This window comes from Melanotaenia boesemani, chromosome 4 (genome assembly GCF_017639745.1).
Source record: "Melanotaenia boesemani isolate fMelBoe1 chromosome 4, fMelBoe1.pri, whole genome shotgun sequence".
NCBI lineage: Eukaryota > Metazoa > Chordata > Actinopteri > Atheriniformes > Melanotaeniidae > Melanotaenia > Melanotaenia boesemani.
Genome location: NC_055685.1, coordinates 39,198,532 through 39,221,193, shown reverse-complemented (window position 1 = coordinate 39,221,193; position 22,662 = coordinate 39,198,532). Strand labels below are relative to the sequence as shown.

General features: G+C 44.0%; 1 protein-coding gene across 1 annotated transcript in view; it reads left to right on the top strand.

Annotated features, from left to right (window-relative positions):
* Positions 1-3,130: 3,130 nt before the first annotated feature.
* Positions 3,131-22,662, top strand: part of LOC121638505 (neuronal membrane glycoprotein M6-a-like) — a 43,622-nt gene continuing 24,090 nt past the window's right edge. Inside the window, exon 1 of the mRNA XM_041983348.1 lies at positions 3,131-3,312. Within this exon, the coding sequence (XP_041839282.1) occupies positions 3,276-3,312 (37 nt within the window). The 5' untranslated portion in view covers positions 3,131-3,275. The remainder of the gene's footprint in view (positions 3,313-22,662) is intronic.

The window sequence follows — 22,662 nt, the reverse complement described above, 5'->3', positions numbered from 1 at the left end:
AACTGTAGACCTGGCATGCAGGACTTTCAAGGACGCCTCCTAAATAACTGAAGCACTTTCATCACCCTCATGTCTTTTTAGTACCACACTGTGAATGCTGTCTGCTATCTGTGTTTGTTGCCTTGATGTATTGTAACGTATTTATTAAACTACTGTTATGTCTTTTTAAAATTGCCGCTTGGGGTGTCGTGATCACTGCTCTGCAGGAACCTCCACTTCCTCATCAAGCTCATCTGCTCCAACTGAGCTTCCACGATCACGCACCATCTTCACCTGCTCCGGTCCTACTTAAACCAAAAATCAAAAAAAAAAAAAAAAAAAAAAAAAAAAAAAAACAATTCTATGCACTGCACTAGCACTACATGACAGCACATGGGTCCAACTGGACTCAAAAGCGGTCTGACTACCACTTAATTATGACGTCCCATCTTGTTTGAATTCATGCTTGTGTTGTTCTTACTCTCAAATGTAAGTCGCTTTGGATAAAAGCGTCTGCTAAATGACTGTAGAATAGAATAGAATAGAATTAAACCCTCTCCTGTTTCTGCTTACCTGGTCAGCATAACTCACCTTGTTGATATCCAGTGTCTTTTCTTGTTTCTAGATACCTGTTATCAACCCTGCTGCGTCCCTTGGATTTCCTTGTGCCTGATTCCATGTCAGACTTTTCCTGTCTGGATTTCGACCCAAGTTTTGGAATGATCACTGAGCTCTGCCCATCTCTGTTAAGTAGTCCGTGTCTTGCCTCTTTGTGTACGACCCTTGCCTGCCTGATTACTACGCCTCTGGATTGTGGATCTCCACTGTGTTGATGTCTGGAGCCTTTTCAGGATTCTGTGTCACACAGCGTTCAGGACCCTGCTGCCTCTCTCTGTTGGACACCATTTGGATTCTCCCCCTGCATTCCCCGGTTTCAATAAACCATGTCTTGTTTAAATCTCTTTCTCTGTGTGTGTGTGGTTAAATGTCCAGGTCCTCAGGGATAACCCGTTACATGGGGACAAATAAAGTGATTTAATTTGAATTCATTAAAACCAACATCTCAAGAAAGAAAGATAAAAGATGCATAAAATTGATTTAGATACATTAAAAGAATAGCAGGTAGATACGATGTTGGCCTTTGTTTTTGCTGTAGCCTCTGTGTTTTTATTTTTTGATTAGAATCCAATATTGTGCCTAACTATAGATCGGTATCCACAATTTTAACCTTTTCTGCACTGATACTGACTTCATGCTTTGAAGGTCAATGGTAATTTCTTTAGTTTTTGTCACATTGAGATCAAGATAACTGTCTCAACACCATGCGACAAAATCAGATTGTAGTCCTTTTGGACGAGATAGAAATGCCTGGAAAACTTCCGTAAATCACCTGAAGGGTCAGCTATCCATCACAGTTTACCCCACAGAGCTACGCACTACCGCTCCTGAGACACCGATGATGGTAGAAGAGATAGACTGTAAAATGTAACGCTGGTTCCAGTTGCCTCGGTACACACAAATAATATATCTTCTATTTTCCTCTCCTTAGAGGAACAAAACAGGGAGCCCCTCTGAGTCTGCTGCTTTTTGTTCTCGCTACAGATCCACTTGCTATAGCTCTGAGAAACAACCCCCAAAACCGAGGTATTACACGTGGTGGCAAGACGCACACAGTTTCCGTTTACGCAGATGATCTGCTTTTCTACATTATAAATCCTCATGTGACCGTACCTGAGGTACTTAAAGTTTTGGAAGAATTTGGAACATTGTCGGGGTAAAATTGGAAAAAAAGTGAATATTTACCATCATTATTATCACCATAGCATTTTCCAGATCTGCCATTCAAACTTTGGACTCTTTTAAGGGTAAGCTGGTGCCTATCCCAGCATTAACAGGTGAGAGGCAGGTACACCCTAGACAGGTCACCAGTTCATTGCAGGGCCAACACATAGGGGGCAAACAACCATTCACACACACTCCTATGGAGAATTTAGAGTCATGCATGTCTTTGGACTGTGGGAGGAAGCCGGAGAGCCCACGCATACACGAGGAGAACATGCAAACTCCACACAGAAAGGCCACCTCAAGGTTTGAACCGGCGACCTTCTTGCTGTGAGGCTGCAGTGCTAACCGCCATGCCATGCCATGCCATGCCATGCCATGCCATGCCATGCCATGCCATGCCATGCCATGCCATGCCATGCCATGCCATGCCATGCCATGCCATGCCATGCCATGCCACGCCACGCCACGCCACGCCACGCCACGCCACGCCACGCCACGCCACCATGAAATCCTTTTGTACATTATTTTCTAATAACTTCACTTTTCTTCTTTTAAGGTGCGAAGAAGATCTTAAATGATAGTTAATTCTACCACTTTCACTTATTGAAAAGGTAAATTCTGTGAAGATGAATATTTTTTATTATAATGCATCTTCTAAGCAGACCAGATGACAGATAGTACAACTAAAACGGACTTGAGACTTGACTTGGACTTGTAACAAAGAACTTGTGACCATCTCTGATCAAATCTTTGTTTACTAAATACCCAGTTGTCTCATCAAACTTACTGATCCACCTGTGATGCTTTTCCTCATGTTTTAAACCCACCTAGCATCATCATGGATATTTCTAGCACTCTGCTGCTCCCACAGATGTTTCAGAGCTACATTTTCCACCTCTGCTGCCTCGACCACATCCAGAAACTCTCCTAAATTTTGGAATTCTGCCTCTCCGACCTCAGTTAGTTAAAGCCTCAGAGCTGTCGTCTCCCACATGCTTCAGGTTTGTTATTTGTTGCTGCTTTCTCTCTAATCCACTTTGCATCACCAACTATGAGCTTCCTCATTGGTTCCGTTTGGTGTCTTTCAAACACAATTTACTCATATTGTTTGATCAGACAGGAACTACGTGGCGATTTAAAACTTCCTCTGTAATGAACAAATCATTTTCTAATAACAACCATAATAATAATAATAATAAAAATAATAATAAATCTGCTCCCCATGATAAAAATTTCTGGATATTTTTGCCGTTTCTGTGAGCGAGTGGTCTTGGAGGACATGACGGACAGGTGTGATGCTGGAGAAGCCCACATCCCATCAGTGGGGAGGAGAGAGAGCGCAGCGCTGAAACAGGGACTTCCCTGATCCTCCATCATCTGCAGGGAGGGAAACAACACTCACACACACACACCGCCTCCCACACACACACACGCACACTGTGCTGAGAGCTAGCAAGAGGCTTTACACAGCTTCACACGAAACCCAGACAAAGGAACTGTAACCTGCCACAATGGAGGAAAACATGGATGAATCGCAGAGCCAGAAAGGTAGGAGCGACCAGTAACGTGGACATTTTATCTTCCATCAGCTGCTCCTGCTTGCCATTGTTCTGCTGCTCCATCCCTCTGCCTGTCATGGGATTTCTTTGTGTGCGGTGGGCAGAGAAGCAGACGGCGTTTCGTGCCCTGCAGAAAACGTTCGTTTCTGACACTGAACATGAATATTTGCTTCATGTAGCTGCAGAAAACATTTTCTTTGTGCTTGTTGGGAGCAGAAATGAAGAAACAGGCTGTGGATGTTAATATCTGGTCCTGATAGCAGCTCCGGAGCAGGAGAAGCTTTTCCCCGTGCTCCATGAAGGGATGCTTAAAGAAGCAGATTGTTTGGGTAAAAGATGAGAGGAGATGACAGACACTGGAGGGTCGAGTTGTTTTGGAGGCTGAATGGACAGATGGACGGGCAGATGGATGGATGGATGGATGGATGGAGGAGGTGGGAGTGGCTGTGGGGGAGGAATGGGGGAGAAGAGGATGACAGAGAGGAGGGAGTGTGGGGTAAAACCTTGAAATAAAGAGTAAAAATCAGAGGGAGGGGGTAAGTGGGGCAGTGATTGATGCTTCCATTGGGATTTTCTTTGTTAGCCTCCATTGTTGACGCTTCACGCTTGTCTGAACGCCTTTTCCTCTCCTCTCTCCCTCGCTCTCTGAACATCTCCCCCTTTTCTTTGCCGTCTGCGTCCCTCCCTCTCATTTCCCTCCATTTCCCTCGTTTCTCTCAATCAAAGCCCTCTCCCTTATTTTGCCCATCTCAGAAAACAGACGGGCGCAGTCCGAAAATCCTGTCTGGAAAATTCCTCCTCTTTCTGTTTGACTCATCTCCATCTCTCCTCCATCTCAGACTGCCCGTTCCCTCCATTTATCCCCCTTCCCTTCTTCTATCTTTCCGTCCAGATTACCTGTAAATTGGATTTAATCTCTGACTTCCTGATGGTTTTACCAGATGGCATTTTGATGATTTAAGCATCCTTCCAGGATAATAATAATAATAATGATGATGATGATGGTCGTTGTTGTTGTTGGGCTGTAAATGGGCGTGTCCGTCTTCTTCATCGCACCTTTTCATATAAATCAGAGTTTTTTTCCGCAGTTTGAAACCAGAATAAACATCTTTGATGGAAAATCATCAGTTATTAAAAATATCACGTATTAATGTTTATTAAGACTGTTTCTATGGTTACAGCATGAAGGCATTGTCTTCTGCTGTGTGATTGGCACATTTGTGTGTTCTTTCTGGAAGAAACCTGTTCCAGCCAATCAGGGAGCTGAATGGGGAGACATGAAACATGATTTTTCATTTCAGCCACTTTTCTTCTTTCAGGCGTCCCCCCCTCTCCTTCTGTTCGTCCATTTAACTGCTTTCCATCCTGAATGCAGGAGCAGAACTCTCCATCTTCTTCTCTTTCTCTCCTGCTTGGCTTTCGTTCTCGCCAACCTCGCCCTCCTGTTCTCCCAGTTTAAAAACCAGTGCTGACAGAACTCAGGTGTGTGAGGGAATCAGGCAGGACAGGTGAGGGGAGATGGAGGGAAATGGAAATCAGGGAAGAAACGTGGAGTTGGTGCAGGGACTCGTCTTTGCTCCGTCAGATCTGTGGGTTCAGGTGTCTGAAGTTTTAATAATTCCTACATTTAATAACCAGCTGAGCTCCATTTGTTAACCCCTTAACGTCTGAAGTTATTTACTATTATATAAAAACAAAATAAATACAAGAACAAAATCTGGAAAAAACAAGAAAAAAATGAAGTACAATTAAATATTAAATGGAATAACAATTAATAAATAAAGAAAAAAACAGAATAAATCAAATCAAATAAAAATAAATAAGTGGTTTGTCCCTGATTTGTAGGTGTTTTGAGGTTAATCAGGTAAAAACAAACGTGGCAGGATCCTCTGCTTCTGCACTGCGCTGCTGCTTCAGTTAAAGCTGGGACGGTTTCTGCAGCCTGAAATCAGCACCTGGCTGTCTCACCTGAGTCTGCTGGTCTTCATGCCCATTGGCTGCGCTGATGGAGTCCATCCTCATGTCAGAAGAACGTGCTGCAGCTGATAAAACAAGAACACGTCCGAGACCAGAGAATAGACGAAGACGTTAAAGTTAAATTTCCTCAGCATTACAGTGATGATTATATAACATTAAAGGCAGAAATATGGACACGTTAACTCGTTATTACCAGCAAAACGTTTTCATTCTAAAAGTTTTATTTGAGTTTAATTCAATTTCTATTAGAGTAAAAATAAACAAAGATGATCGGAGCAACTTTTTATAGTCTGAATAAAAACGAAATAATCTGTTATTGGAAATGGAGGGGGCGGGGCTTGTTGTTCACGTTTGTAGAGCAAATGAACTGGCTGGTCTACAGGTGGTTGTTGCTTTCAGTCGGTGACAGATTTTAAGCTTAATGAGGTATTTTACAGTTTGGAAAGACAAATCTAATAAAATAAGCAACTTCTGGCTCAGACTGACTAAAACTTCCCAGCAGATCTGCTCCAACATAGCTGGGCTTTTCAGGGAAAGTCGAAGAAAAAAACTTGTCTGTTAAAGAAATATCTGTAATAAATCCAGCCATGCTGGGTGGATGAGAAGCCGAACCAGCGGTGGTTCAGGAATCTGACTTTAGGATGCTTCCTGGGTTTCTTCCCTTCAGGTTTTACAGATGTGCCCACCTGAGAGAGAGTTCCAGGGTGGGACCAGGAGGGATACCCTGTCTGTTACAGCCCGGGAATGCCGCCGGAACCCCCAAGATGAAGTAGAAAATTATAAAATGAAAAGAGACGAGTGGAAAACCTAATCTGCTGCATGTGACCTGACCTCAGATGACTGGAGGAAGACGAACCGATAGATGGACCAAACAGCATAAAATAAAAAAATCAAATTTAAATAAATAAAATACAATAAAACACCGTAAAATTAAATAAAATTTAAATAAAAATTTGATCAAAATAAATTAAATTACACTAAATTTAATTAAATTTATTTTGATTAAACAAAATAAATAGAAAACATGAAACAAAATGAAATCAAACTAAATAAAATTAAATAAGCAGAATTTAATTTATCAGACCTTTCTGAAGCTTTGTGGGTCCCTCTGAGGTACCTGGACCTCCTTCAGCAGAGTTTCTTGCTGCGGTTCTCGAACCTCCACAAACTTCGTTCAGTAAGTTTTTCAACTTCGGCATCAAGTGGAAATTTCAGGTTTTTTTACTTTAAATTTCTCCCTGATTTTTGATTTCTTGTTGTTTTCAGTCTGTACGGTGGTGTGTGCACGGTGGTGTGTGCACGATGGTGTGTGTACGGTGGTGTGTGTACGGTGGTGTGTGCACGGTGGAGTGTGCACGGTGGTGTGTGCATGGTGGTGTGTATACGGTGGTGTGTGTACGGTGGTGTGTGCACGGTGGTGTGTGCACGATGGTGTGTGTACGGTGGTGTGTGTACGGTGGTGTGTGCACGGTGGTGTGTGCACAATGGTGTGTGTACGGTGGTGTGTGTACGGTGGTGTGTGTACGGTGGTGTGTGCACGGTGGTGTGTGCACGGTGGTGTGTGTACGGTGGTGTGTGTACGGTGGTGTGTGTACGGTGGTGTGTGCACGGTGGTGTGTGCACGGTGGTGTGTGTACGGTGGTGTGTGCACGGTGGTGTGTGCACGGTGGTGTGTGTACGGTGGTGTGTGCACGGTGGTGTGTGCACGGTGGTGTGTGCATGGTGGTGTGTGCAAGGTGGTGTGTGCACGGTGGAGTGTGCACGGTGGTGTGTGTACGGTGGTGTGTGCACGGTGGTGTGTGCACGGTGGAGTGTGCACGGTGGTGTGTGCAAGGTGGTGTGTGCATGGTGGTGTGTGCATGGTGGTGTGTGCACGGTGGTGTGTATACGGTGGTGTGTGCATGGTGGAGTGTGCACGGTGGTGTGTGCATGGTGGAGTGTGCACGGTGGTGTGTGCACGGTGGTGTGTGCACGGTGGAGTGTGCACGGTGGTGTGGTGGTCAGCATAGCTGCCTCACAGCAAGAAGGTCGCTGGTTGGAGCCTCGGCTGGGGGGCGTGGCCTTTCTGTGTGGAGTTTGCGTGTTTTCCCCGTGTATGCGTGGCTTCTCTCCGGCTTCCTCCCACTGACATATGCTGGTTACTGGTCTCTCTACCGGTATAAATGAAGGGTCAGTGACTCGGCCGACGTTCTTCGTTGTCGGTTACTCAGATGAACTTTCTGTTCTCCACACGACTGCTTTAAACTTGTGTTCTTCAGTGAAAGTAACGAAGCAGTTTCTGTAATCCAGTGTGTGAAGGATTCGGTTCTCCGGCCCCGCCTCTGCTCTCTGGTCCCGGCAGCAAGCAAAGCTGCAGCAGGTGGATCCAGCAGAAAGCTGCTGAGGTCTGCTGGCTTGATGTTTGATCTGCAGGACGGAGTTTTGTTTTCATCCAGCTGCTTGGTTGTGCTGAGAAATGAGGTTTCAGATAAACTGGTCTGGGTCTGGTTTCTGTCTTCAGCTGGAGTTGTTCTACATAAACAACCGTCATCAGCTGCCTGAAATGTTTTTAATGAATCCATTTTTGATTTATTGCAGATGAGTGAGAACTAACAGCAGTCCTGTAACTGATAGTGGACTTTGCCTGATGTCCATTTCATTATTATGGCCACTAATGGAAAGGAACTTAATGGTGGAGGAATAAGTCGATACAAATTGGCTTTGCAGGCCAACAGAGGGAGGGAGGGAGGACACAGATACCAGCAGAGGAGCATGTTTTTGTCTCTCTGAAGATAATTTTATAACAGTCCACTGACACGAGACCTGAGACCTGCTTGAGTTCTGCAGCGTCTCACCTTCACACATGGAGCAGATGGCTGAACACTGCGAGGAGGAGGAGGAGGAGGAGGTCAGCTCCGGCTCAAACCGTTACCCATGATGCTGCTCTCACATCCACATATCAGCCTGCAGTCATGTTTGCGTTCCAGTCGGCTCGGTACGCGTGTGTTTACTGCATCCACATCCAAATCCTCCCTCTCTGTGAAACACCAACGACGCTGCTGCCACCGAGTCCTGGCAGCTTCGCCCGTTTTCTGCATTTCATGGAGTCGCTCCAGCCTCAGTCTGAGGATGACATCATCACCACAGTCTGTCTCCGAGCTGGAGGAAGGAGTGGTCCAGGTTCTGCATGTACACCACCACAGGAGCGCAGAGCAAGGCCGCTCCTTTCCAGCCTCATCTCTCATGAATCCTGCTGAATTCAGAGGTCCCTCCTCCGGTGACGCTGCCGTGGCAACGATCGTCTTTATGGGCCTGAAACTGGAGCAAAGCCAGAAGATTTATGGCTGAAGCGTCTCCGTTGTGTGTTTGTGTTTATAGGTTTGCTGTTTGCACACTGATCACCGACGACTACCTGCAGGTTTCCTCTCGTTCCAGTTTGATGGGAGGGTTTGCTTCTTCTGGAAATGGCAGAATTTTGCATTAATTTTAGTATGAGATCCAGAAAACATGTCTAAATATTTAGTCTATGTCTATGCACACACACACACACACACACACACACACACACACACACACACACACACACACACACACACACACACTTTTAAAAAGTAACTTAAAAACACTCTTTTATATTAATTGGGTGATTGTTGGTTGATCTTTATGTGCTGTGGTTTATTGTTTCATGCTGATCTTTGTATTTTTTGCTGTTTGGTTGATTTTCGTGTTTTTGTTTGCTGTTATGAAGCTTCTGTTTTTACTTTGTTTTTAAAGTGCTAAATGGATCTTTGAACCTTTTATTGGTGGTTGGTCGACTCAGCTGTTGATTAACGTGTGTTGTACACGGTTTCTGTTTTATTATTTTTTGTGTTGTATTTATTAATGTATCTTTTTTATTATTGTTGCTAAGAGCCCAGGAAGCTAATGAAGATCCTAATAAATAAACAAATAAATAAACACACACACACACACACACACACACACACACACACACACACACACACACACACACACACAGAGGTGATGAGGAGAAGCAAGTAGAGGTTTTGTTTTGAGAGAAGTTTGAGGAAACGCTTGAGATTTGACTTATTTCTCCATCCATCCACCCATCTGTTAATCGTTCCTTTGAATCGTGATGCATCTGTTCAGGCTCCAGCTCCGGATCTTTCAGGCTCCAGCTCCGGATCTTTCAGGCTCCAGCTTCGGATCTTTCAGGCTCCAGCTCTGGATCTTTCAGGCTCCAGCTCCGGATCTTTCAGGCTCCAGCTCCGGATCTTTCAGGCTCCAGCTCTGGATCTTTCAGGCTCCAGCTCCGGATCTTTCAGGCTCCAGCTCCGGATCTTTCAGGCTCCAGCTTCGGATTTTTCAGGCTCCAGCTTCGGATCTTTCAGGCTCCAGCTCTGGATCTTTCAGGCTCCAGCTCCGGATCTTTCAGGCTCCAGCTCCGGATCTTTCAGGCTCCAGCTTCGGATTTTTCAGGCTCCAGCTTCGGATCTTTCAGGCTCCAGCTCTGGATCTTTCAGGCTCCAGCTCCGGATCTTTCAGGCTCCAGCTTCGGACCTTTCAGGCTCCAGCTTCGGATTTTTCAGGCTCCAGCTCTGGATCTTTCAGGCTCCAGCTTCGGATTTTTCAGGCTCCAGCTTCGGATCTTTCAGGCTCCAGCTCTGGATCTTTCAGGCTCCAGCTCTGGATCTTTCAGGCTCCAGCTCCGGATCTTTCAGGCTCCAGCTTCGGATCTTTCAGGCTCCAGCTTCGGATTTTTCAGGCTCCAGCTTCGGATCTTTCAGGCTCCAGCTCCGGATCTTTCAGGCTCCAGCTTCGGATCTTTCAGGCTCCAGCTCCGGATCTGAACCTGGACCGGCTGCATCAAGTCGCTGTAGCTGCATATGAGATAATTACAACGTTATTAACTGTTCTCTCAACCACTTCATAAAAAACATTGATTCTTGTTGTTTGTTGTCCAAAGGAAAAGAAAAAAATGCAAAGGAAGATTTTTCCTGTTTCCTGGTCCAGACTTTAAAAAGTTAAGAGCTGGACTTCAGACCAGACACTGATCCAAGATCTTCTCTAATTCAGTTAATTGTAGCTTGAAGTCGGCGTATAAAACAATAAGGTCTGTGAATAAAAAGCCCTCTATGTTTACAGTTTGTCTTCCTGTCGGTGTTCTGTAGATGTTTTCTGTCTCTTAGCTGCAGCAGCTGTTTGAAGGACATGGACGTCTTAGCAGAAACGACCATGTAAACATCTGATAATCCACAAATGGAAGCATCTGTCCTTCCACATTACACGCCTGCTGCTTTCTCAGGCTGGAAATGTGGACTTATTCAACCAAATCAAACAGTTTGCTTCAACTGGTGACAAGAAATTGAATTAAGTTTATTTCCAGGCTTATTTCTTGCCCGGAGCATCACATCGCTCCAGCTAGAGGTGGTGGGTCTCTCCCCGCACCGTCCTCCGTTACCACCGTGGTTCCAACTTTAACATTCAGACAGACCAGAACATCCCAACAACACGTAACACAGGCAGTAAAGCAAATAACGGGATTTCACAGGTTAGCAATCGTTAAAGGCTAAATTCCTGATGAATGCATTTCCCATGAGCCTTTGCAGTCTTTGCTCAGCTGGTGGTGTGGCTCAGTGAATCTGGAGGAAAGTGTTTGTTAGGAAACTAAATCTGTGTCAGACTGGATGAACCCAGGACTCCGGACACGCCTCCCTCCTAGACAAACATGTTCCCTTATCTTTGCTAACCCTAAACCTTTGCTGCACATTGATGGAAAGTTCTGGACTAATTATGCAACTAAAAGGTTTATATTCAGACTAAATCCAGGTTTATGGTAGGGATTAATTAAGCATAAAGATTCTTCAATATGTCATGTGATATATCAGATGCAACATCCTCCAAATCAGAGGCTCCCAACCCGGGGTCCCAGACCATTCAGAGCCATCATGATTAATGTCCACACATCAGCCCTTGTTTATCAAAATAACGTACAATGAAATCTGTGTGCACGACCATTTCCATGCCGGGTTTGGGATGTATCGATCTGTACGTGAGTGTAGGATACGATCGCATCTCACTGAGCTCTGAGGTCGTCCGTGTGGATCAGCGTTGAAGAGGCCGTCTCAGCAGCCACATGTTCCGGACTCAGAATGAACATATTTGCAAGAAAATGGCATTAAAATGGATTCCCAAAACAAATAAAATAAAAATCTTACTGATGCTTGGAGCGTCACAGACGCACTTAAAATGATTTGAGAAAATAAATCCGACGACCAGCCGAAGCCCAGACATGACAGAGCAGCTCAGATTTAACAGAAACAAAGATGAATGCAGGCAGAAATCTGTTTGCTAACAGACTCACACCTGTAGTCACTCTGGAAGCATCTCATCACCTCGCTGGCAACATGCAAGCGCACATGCACAGTGGAGGCTGCTTCAGGTTGCTGCTGGACTGGAGAAAGTCTGCAACATAATCCTGTCCTGTGCAGTCCTGCACACCTACTCTGGCTAACAGGGTCTTCTGATGCCCCGGTGAAGCCAGAGGAGGAAGCCCAGGGAACCGGGTCCAGCCAGAGGAGGAAGCCCAGGGAACCGGGTCCAGCCAGAGGAGGAAGACCAGGGAACCGGGTCCAGCCAGAGGAGGACGTCCAGGGAACCGGGTCCAGCCAGAGGAGGAAGACCAGGGAACAGGGTCCAGCACCACCTCCATTGGGGCTTTACAGAGGAGACGGGAGCCAATCCGTCTTTTCTAACAAGTAGTCCAGACCTTAAAGCTGTAGAACTGCTCTGTTTAATCAGGCTCATGTCTCCCATGCTGAGCAGTAAACGTGCAGTTCTCTACTCGGCAGGTGGAAATGCTGGAAGCTGCAGTTTCTCGTCTGGAGGCTGTAAAAAGTGGCTTCATATAACAGAACAATGCTAAGCTAATGCAGGTAAACACAGACGTTCAGCGGTTTGAAAAAGTTCTTTCTCTGATTTAATGTTTCATTGATCTTTTGGCGTCGTTTACTTTCAAGTGCACAAAGTAAAGAATTGTTTCACCTACCAGGCATGGGCTGTTATCCACCTTAAAAACAATCAATCATGGGCATTTAGAGGCTACTTATTAAGAATTTTATTCCTACCTCAGCCAGAGGTGGACCAATGACGGCGAGGCTATGAACGGCCTCCGTGACGCCTCTGACTCTGGTTTTTAGGCTGTCAAACAGCACCTCTGTGTTCTGTTCCACCTCACAGGCGAGGCTTTCCATCTCCACCTCCCAAAAGTTTCTTTATGTGGCAGAACGCCTCCTCTCCGTGGTTTGACCTCACTGGGCGTGGCCTCCGGACCACCAATAAAAAGGGCATAACATGTAAATGAAGACAGATTTCAGCCGCTGCTTCGATCAAGGCCCGATCATTGGAACGCTGGATCGGTCAGATACCAACGTTTCAGAAATCACACGTGGATCCAGTCGTAAGATCGTTCCTGCAATCAGACGCGCTAGTTTCCACGTTTGTTTGGTAAATCAGGGCCTCTGTCTCTATTTAAGAACAAAGTAAGTCTATATGTTGAACTTTGGCTTTATTGAAGGACTCAGCCAGAACACAGTATCATGGTACAATCTCACTAATGAAAACATAAAACCAAGCATGGTTTCAGCACCGGGTGGGGCAGAGGGTCCACGGCTTTTTAGCATTTACATGAAGGGGGTCTCCGGGGAAAATAAGGTGGGAACGCCGGATCTAATGTAAGGCTGGAAAATATCAGAATCTGCATAAATAAGGAGGATAAAGTAGTTTTTGGTGAATTCTGTTCACCACTGTGACAAAGCATCTATATCTTAATATAAAGCATCAAATGCAATAACAAAAAAGTGCTTTAATTCCAGTGTTTAACTGTTAAATGAACCCTGACAGCTCTAATTAAACCATAAAGACCTATAAGAAGTGTTTATGTGATTTTACACATTTAGTGTTGAGCAAGTTTAATTTTGATAATCGTAAAATCATGAAAAACTTGAAGCACTCAGAGAGTTAATGGTAAAATGATCTTTATTTCCACGTAGTGACGAATCCTTTAAAGCGTTCCTGGATCCAGACGGTGGTCCGAATCTCCCCAAAAACTAACCACTTGTTCCTTTATTCCATTTATGAGGTTTCCTGAAAATGTAATTAAAATCTGTCCATAACTTCTTGAGATACAAACTAACGCCGCTGAATCACGACCTCCGCTTGGCGGGTAATGATGATACTGAGTGACTCTGTAACCATGACGTCCCTGGTTCACAGTGAGGGAGGCTCAGCAGAGTCTGCGTCCAGAGACTGCATGTGATGGAGTCAGTTTTCACTCCACTGAGTTTCTAGTTCCAGAGATGCAATTAAAAAATGCCCACACACACACACACACACACACACACACACACACACACACACACACACACACACACACACACACACACACACACACACACACACGTCCATACCAGGTAAATGTGAGCAGAACCCAACCTTTCCACCATGTCCTCTTTCATGGTTCAGGTCTTCTATTTTTCTCCTGTATTGATCACCTCTGAAAATTTGAAAAATTTTTACATTTGCAAAGAAAAAACAATCTAAAAATGGCCGCTCTCTTGTGTTTCTGCTGAGCCGCTGTTGGGGCTGTAGGGTGTTCTGGACGAGGATGATGAACGTGTAGGAGTCTCTGTATGCCGGTGTATCGATCGCTCACTCTACTGTGTTTCATTCATTCCTCCTGTGGCACCTGGATCGTCTTGCAGGTGAATGGGGAGCTGTTAATGTGCTGGTTTCAGCTGGAGAAAGTGTCAGTGTTTCCATCTCACTGAGCGATGGCGGCAGGGATGGAGAGAAAAGGAGACGTTTATGGATGAACACACAATTTGATTGGCAGCTGGAAGAATCATGCGAGCCAAGGCCGCTGCCTTTTGCTCTGTGTGCAGAAGATATAGAAAATGACCTCCTTTTATTCTGCTTTAGATTTTAAACATGAAAAACTTGTCAGATACTTCACCTGCACAGGTTTGATTCCGTCCTGTGTTCATTTACTTGTGGTTTAATTACATCTCCGTCTTGATGCTGCAGAGAAGCTGAACTTGTCATTTTCTATTAGACTTTGACTCCTGAGTGCATCTTCAGGCCACTTTGTGTGTCTCTCTCTGTATTTGTGTGACAGAGCTCAGTAATCCACTCAGCGTTTAGACACAGCGATCCACACAGACAAACACAGTGGCTGTGTTGGTGTATTAGACAATCAGGCTGGACAGTCATGTCCAAATTGCTGCCTAATGAAGCAGCAAGGCTCAGTGAGAAACAAACATTTGGGACTCGTCGTTCCTCACTGATTCATATTCTGCTGAAGGAGATGTCTTCATGTCAAATAACCATTGCAGCATCTTTAAACACACTTCCTGTTGCGACTTCAACACCATCAGTGGATGCATCCACACCAGGTATTTGCTTTAATTGGCGGGGAATCATGAAAAATGTCACATCAACGCTGTGCAGTTACAGCATCTGTTTGTTAGGGGTGATATTCCCCATAGCACACACTAAACAAGTGTGTGCTAGAGAAGAAGAATATGGTAATGGTAAATGGTCCGTATTTATATAGCACTTTACCGTACCTGGAACGATACCGAAAGCACTTTACATCATACATCACATTCACACACACATTCACACACTGATGGAGGAAGCTGCCATGCAAGGCGCTCAACCACGACCCATCAGGAGCAATTAGGGGTTCAGTGTCTTGCCCAAGGACACCTCGACATGAACTCAACTTGGCCGAGGATCGAACCAGCAACCCTTGGGTTACAAGACAACCGCTCTACCTTGCTGAGCCACGCCGCCCCCAATATTCAGCACACTGACTGGCCAGGAACGAAAACTGTGTAAGCAGCCGAGCAACAATAAATTTCTGCAGCCTGGTTTCTGTAGACCAGCACCACCATATCAGTAGCTTTAATGTACAAAAATCAGGTATTTCAGAAGAAGGGTCGGTTTCTGGGTCTGACAGAAGTCCTGTCGTAAGTGTTGGAGGTGAGTGTATCACCTGTTAGACCAGAAAAGGGGGATATTTATGCAGCAGCGTTTTCCTAAACCTAAACAAGTTGTTCATAATGCTGGAGCCTGAAGGCCGATTTATGCTCTACGTCAAAGAAGGATACGCGGCCTTCCTCTCCTCTTCTGCTCCTTTACGTGCATATTTTGGTCATTTTTCTTGGAGCTTACAGATGCATTGCCGATGTAGAAAACACAGCAGTACCACTGGAAACAGCAGGGGGCAGTGTTGAGCTGTTTAGCTAACGTGCGACCAGCAAAAGGAACAAGGATAAAGAAAAAGAGATGATGTGTTTAACGTCCAGGGGACTCGTTTTTATTGGTCGGGGTATTCCAAAAAAGTTTGCATCTTCCTTTGGTTAGGTTTACTTTTACACACTGAACCTTACTCAAACAGACCAAACCACCTAGACAATATCATGCACTTACACATGTGATCATAGTGGGCGAAACTCCCTGAAACAACCGCAGACCAAGAAGAAAGACAAAGAAAATCCAGCTCATTTATTTGGCCCAGACAGAAAATGTTCACAGCAGAGCAACAATAGCTTTCTGCAGCCTGGTTTCTGGTCTTACATTGTTCAAACTTGATCTGGTTTTTACCAGAATCTGCCCAGTATAAGGAGCAACAGAGGCAGCCACATATCCACCATGTTGAGCTACATCACTTCCTGTCTGCTTCGTGTGATTTTACACTGGAAGGGAACCCAACCGAGCTATGATCAGAAAGGAAATCAGGAACGAAATATAAGTCATCATAATCATTGTGATTTATTTAATATTCTCTTGTTTTATTTATGTTATATTTGTTTAAAAAAAAACAAAAAAACAAAAACTCATTTCAATACCAAGCGAGAGCTGAAGTAGTCCAGAGTTATCAGACCAAACAGCACCAGTGTGAATGCGCCCAATGCAACCAACAGGAAGTAAAAGAGTGAAAAATGTTCAGCATATCAAGCTCATATGTTAAAATATAAATTAAAATTAGCTGTCATAATACAAGCATCAGATTTATGTCCTTTAAACTGTAAAAATATATTTTATTAGATAAACTTGTGGAGAGAATTTTGATCTAAAACTACAATCTAAAATCAAATTGTTTACAAACACAATTTTATTTCTTATATAAGATATAAATTCATCATCCATCCATCCTTTAGCTCTGTCTGATGCATCCTTAACTTTCATCCACTGGGCGAGAGGTGGACTGGTTCCAGAACCAGCAGACTGGTTTTCACACTCACATGGTGTTCTGCTGGTAGAGATGACAAAGTGGGAACAAGGTGGACTTGTGGACTTTTTCTTCAGACATTTAAATTTTGAGGGGCCACCTGCCAACACACTGACTCCAAACCTACCAGCTTCAGGTTCAGAGTGACCCAGATCATATATGTGGTGATGTAAGTCATCAGGGTGCGTTCTCAAGTTGAATGATGTGTTCGTGTAAAGCACAGCGTGAAACCAGAACTGGCTGGATCAAATGGAACAAAGACAGACTTTGAACTTTAAAGGTGTGAAAATGGTTAAAAGCTTCATCGTAAGGAACCATGGTCCTCAGCTGGAAAAGGACAGAGTGTCCTCTCTAGGTCAGGAATGAGATGAGTTCTAGTATCTCAGGTTTGGAGATCTGATTTGTCGGCTAGAACCAAATCAGTTCCCGTTCAGATCTTTAATGAGCTGCATGGGCCGGTTGTTCAAAAATTTTTATCCCCATTTTTTTGGGGACAGCAGATCACGTATTGTGGATAGTGTGAAAAAGTCTTGAAGAAAAAAGGCTCCATGTCCACATGTTACCAGATTAAAGACTGTTCAGGGTTCTTCATCTGAGGGGGGGAGGCACAGCATCAACATCCAACTTGTGGGCGCAGCTGACCTCACCATCACAAACTGGTTGGTGAAATGGCCGGGGTCTGTTCATGATGCTTGTTTCCTGAGGAAGAGCGCCTTGTACAGAGAGCTCCAAACCAACCGACTGGATGGCATCATATTAGGGGACAGCACCTGTCCACTCCTACCATGGCTGATGACACCCTTTCTTGCAGTGGCCACACCAGCTCAGACGCATTTCAAAGCTGCTCATAGCAGATTGAAATGTGCAATTAAGCAGTTATTGGTGCTCTGAAAAGACAGTTTGCATGCCTTAATTATTTGTGGGTGGAACCACAGGGAGCATGTAACGTAATACGTGCATGTGTTGTCCTGCATAACATTGCGACCAGGTGGACTGTCCCTCTCTGTGACAATGTCGTTGACACACCTGAGCCCTGTGTGGAGGTACTGGCCCAACCTCCAGCATTCTGTCAGAATGAGGGACAGACAGGACGTGTAGGGAGGGATGCAATCATTAGAAATGTCTTTTTTTTTGACAGGTTCTTTTTGATTGATTGATTGATTTAATGATGGATGGATGGATTGATTGATTGATTGATTTATTGATTGATTTTTGCAGTGATAAATAACAGGACAATTGAAAATTTTATTTGTTATTGGATTTGTTTGGAGGTTTATTTCATGAGGACATGATAATGTCATGTTTTTATTTTTGCTTCACTATGCTGAAAGGCTTAATAGGTAGCGTGTGCCTATTTAACCACTTTATCACTGTAACGGTTTAACAAGTTGGATGCAAAATACAAATATAAGCACATGCACCAAATAAAAAGTTCTATTATTTGATCAGCTGTTAGGTTGTACCGCATGTTCTTCCTGAAATCCGCCCTGTATTTCTACCCTCTGCTTATAATCCTTTCTTTTGGATCAAAGTTATCCGGATTCTACACTAAAGTTTTGAACAACCCAAACTGAGGGTTTTATTTGAAGAACAACCAGGACTGGATTATGTGATCCAAGCCAATTTCCAGATTTCCCTTTTGAACAGCCCATTTTCAAGATTTGATCCAATCCAATAACCGAGATCCGATAGGATTACGTTTGAACAACTGGCCCCATGTAAGTGCCTTCTTGTGCACCTAAGCAGGAGGTGGCATAAAATTCTTCTCCTCTGGAGGACAGGCTTTCCACGCGATCACCCTTTTGTGCACATAACACCTGTAGGAGGCGGCGTAAAGGTTCTTTTCCCTGGACCACAGGCCTTTCATGTTATCGCCGTCTTGTGCACATAAAGCCTCCAGGAGGTGGCATAAAGGTCAGCTCCTCTGGATGACAGGCCTTCCATGTCATCACCTTCTTGTACACCCAACGCCTGCAAGGGGTGGCGTAAAAGTCTGTTCCTCTGGACCACAGGCCATTTGTGAGATTGCCCTCTTGTGCACATAAAACCTCCAGGAGGTGGTGTAAAGGTCTGCTACTCTGGAGGACAGGCTTTCCATGCGATCACCTTCTTGTGCACATAACACCTGCAGTAGGCAATGTAAAGGTTCTTTTCTCTGGACCACTGGCCTTTCATGTGATCACCCTATTTTGCACATAAAACCTCCAGGAGGTTGTGTAAAGATCAGCTTCTCTGGATGACAGGCCTTCTATGTGGTCACCCTCTTGTACATCCAGTGCCTGCACAGGGAAGCATGAAAGTCAGCTCCTCTGGTCTACAGGCCTTCCATGTATCGCTCTCTTGTGTACATAACACCTGCGTGAGGTGGCGTAAAGATCTGTACCTCTGGACAACTTCCACGTCTTCCACGTGATGGTTCTCTTGTGCACATAACACTTGCAGGAGGCGGCATTAAGGTATGTTCCTCTGAAGCCTTCCATGTGATCGACATCTTATACACATAACACTTACAGGAGGTTGCGTAAAGGTATCGCCCTTTCTGGACATGACACCTGCAGGAGGCAGCGTAAAGGTCCTCTCTACTGGATCATAAGCCTTCCATGTGATTCGTTGTGTACATCCAATGCCTGTAGGAGGTGGTGTAAAGGTCAGTTCCTCAGAAAGACAGGCTTTCCATCTGATCACTCTCTTGTGCATGCAACACCTGCAGGAAACAGTGTAAGGGTCAACTCCTTTGAATGACAGGTCCATGTATCACTCTCTTGTGCACATAACACATTCAGCAGATGGCGGAAAGGTCAGCTTGACTGGCGATAGGCCTTCCATGTATCGCTCTTGTGCACATAATACCTGCAGGAGGCACGGTAATGATCCGTTCCTCTGGACGACAGGCAGTGTCTGAAATTAACTTTTTGACTCACCAGCCAAGTTGGCCGGTAGATGAAAAAATCAACCGGCCAAACATATTTTTTACTGGCCAAATTATTCAATTATTTTACACACACATACCTCTACACACGTTATTTTCTATAATACTAAGTTGTGTTGTATCCAAACTAAAAGTGGAAGTCACAGCAACATTAAACAAAGGCAACAAGAAAAGTGGTTTTATTTGATAAAGTCTTAATGTCTGAATTCATGAACAAATACCTGATCAGACTCCTCCTTCTCTACTCCTGGTGCTTTTACACAGTCCGGAAAGTCTGGCCTCCTGTTCCTAACAGTCCTTGTGCCACAGCATTACAGCTTTGATGGGATCATACTCCCTGATATTTGCTTTTTATTTTATTGTTGGTAGGCAGGTGTGTTACCCCCTACAGTCGGCACGTGCAGGTGTGTTACTGCCTACAGTCGGCACGGGCAGGTGTGTTACAGCCTACAGTCGGCACACCAGGTGTGTTACCCCCTACAGTCGGCACGCGCAGGTGTGTTACTGCCTACAGTCGGCACGGGCAGGTGTGTTACAGCCTACAGTCGGCACACCAGGTGTGTTACCCCCTACAGTCGGCACGCGCAGGTGTGTTACTGCCTACAGTCGGCACACGCAGGTGTGTTACCGCCTACAGTCGGCACACGCAGGTGTGTTACCGCCTACAGTCGACGTGTGAGAAGCAAGCGGAACAGGGCCGTGAAGCAGACAGAAGACTTCGCTATATCCAAACCATCACTTTTCACTGAACTTTCTGGTTGGGGCTGTAAGCTGCTGATTTATCCTCCAGTTCACCATGTTTTCTTTTGGAAAGCTGGCCGGTTCCTGCTAAAAATCTCCACATATTTACCTACTTCATTAGCCTGCGCTAAACAGTAAACAGAACTGAAACAGTGCAGCGCATTCTCGTGTCACGTGCAAGTGTTTATGTCAGTGCACGTCGTTCATACATGCAGACAGCAGAGAAACTTTAAGAAGAAATCCACCAAAAGGAAGATTGAAAAACATTTAGCAGATAGCCCTCTGAGATTCACTCGCCAAACAGTAAATTTAGCATTTGGTGGCTGGCGCTTGTTAGTTTCGGACCCTGACAACAGGCCTTCTGCAGCATCATCCTCTTATGCTTATAATACCCGTAGGAGGTGGCGTAAAGGTCTGCTCCTCTGGACAACAGGCCTTACATATACCTCTCTCTTGTGCACATAGCACCTGCAGGAGGCAGCGTAAAGGTCAGCTACTCCGGTCGACAGGCCTTCCATGTGTTCGCCCTCTTGTGCACATAACACCTCCAGGAGGGGGTGTAATGGATCTCTTCATTGAAAAACAGGCCTTTACAGGGTCTGGTAATCCGATCCTTGGCTGCAGAAACAGACCCAACCAGAAACTATTTTAACTGAATTTCACTTCAGTGATAAAATAAATCCATGTCATAACATTTCAGTCACGTTTTTTGGTGAAAACAGATTCTCGGGGTCATTGAAGAGGTTACTATGGCATGCAGTGATTACAGTAATCTGTATGACAGAAACCATTTGAATTTGAGCTTCTTTTTTTTTTTTAATCATTTTCTCACAAATAATCCGTTATTATAACAAAGCAGTGACGTGGACATAAGATGGTCAAATCATTTAATCTAATTGTCATATTAAACTAAAGATTTGAGCTATGATATATATTTTTTTCTTGTTTGGGTAAATGAGCTGTTTTGTAATCATTTATTTTTAAATAACAATTCTGACATTGATGAAAAATTATTCACATTTACAGACTTTTAAATATTAAATATTGCAGAGTTAATCAGACTGAAGGTCGAATGTCTAAATGGTCAAGATACAAACAACTTTGTCACTGACAGACAGTTTTATGGGAAAGTCTGAACAAAACAAGAATGAATCAAAATATGGAAATAATCTACATATTTGATAATAGAAATTTTTTTTAATGTCTCTCTTTATTATTTATATTTAACATTTAGTTTATTATATTTTTTTATTATATTTGTAATTTATATGATTTTTTTATTATTTATTATTCTTTTAAAAACTTCTCCCTACTCTCTTTTTCAGGCATGAAAAGTCAAAACTCAAATTATATGAATGTATGGCTTTCTGATAATAACTGTCTGGTTTTTGTATTTTATTTATATTAATAAATAAAATAAAATAATTAAAATGATGTAATTTTAAAGAAGACATTACACAAAATCCATTAATAAAACAAATAGAATAAACTAAATAAAGTTTAAATAAATATTATTAGATGACTAAATTAGAAAATTAAATAAAAAAAAGAACATTAGGTATGTTTGAAATTTCCATCAGTTTTGTAGATGTTTAAATGAAACATTAAAATTAAATGTTGAACATCAGAACCCTGTTGCTGTTGGGAGAAAACACCATCTGTCCCCCTGTTTATTTAAACATCATAAACGTGACATGAACTGGGTGGTGATGGACAAGCGGAGCCACCCTGCAGTGATTTCATATAATGGAGGACAGAGTGGACGTTTGCTGCAGTCCCGTGTGAAAATATTTCTCTCTTCCTGAACAAAGAAAGCAGCCGCACATCCAGAGACGTAGCTGCCTGTGTTCAGCCTGTCCCACTTTTTACCAGGTCACTGGGTCTTTCCTGCGTTTAAAGCCCAAATATGGAAATATGACGAGGATTATAGCATGGCTTAAATTCTGGACACACACACACACATTTGCTGTCAGACACACAACTGCAGAGTCAGACACATGCACATATTTACAGATAATGAAAATATTTAGTTGCATCATGATACATAACCTCCCCCACCACACACAGGCTCATAGCCATTTATATCACAGCATCGAACCCTCCTCTGGCTGCTCGTCCATCTGCCTTAGATCTGAATCTTTCTCTGTGTGTGAATGTTGGAGCCACATGAACACAAATGGACTCACAGATCTGCACAAACAGACTAAATTAGCAGCATCCTCTGCTGTGATCAACATTTTATTAAATGGAGTCAGTAGGCGCAAAATGGGACCTTCCTACTAGGCACAGCGGCCATCTTTGTTCCTGTGTTACTGCGTCGCAGTTTGAGGACAAACGCGGTGGACGTGAGCATCTTCATTCCCGCAAACTGAGACGAAAACGCACAAAGAGAGCAGACCAAAATGTGTCGAGCAAAA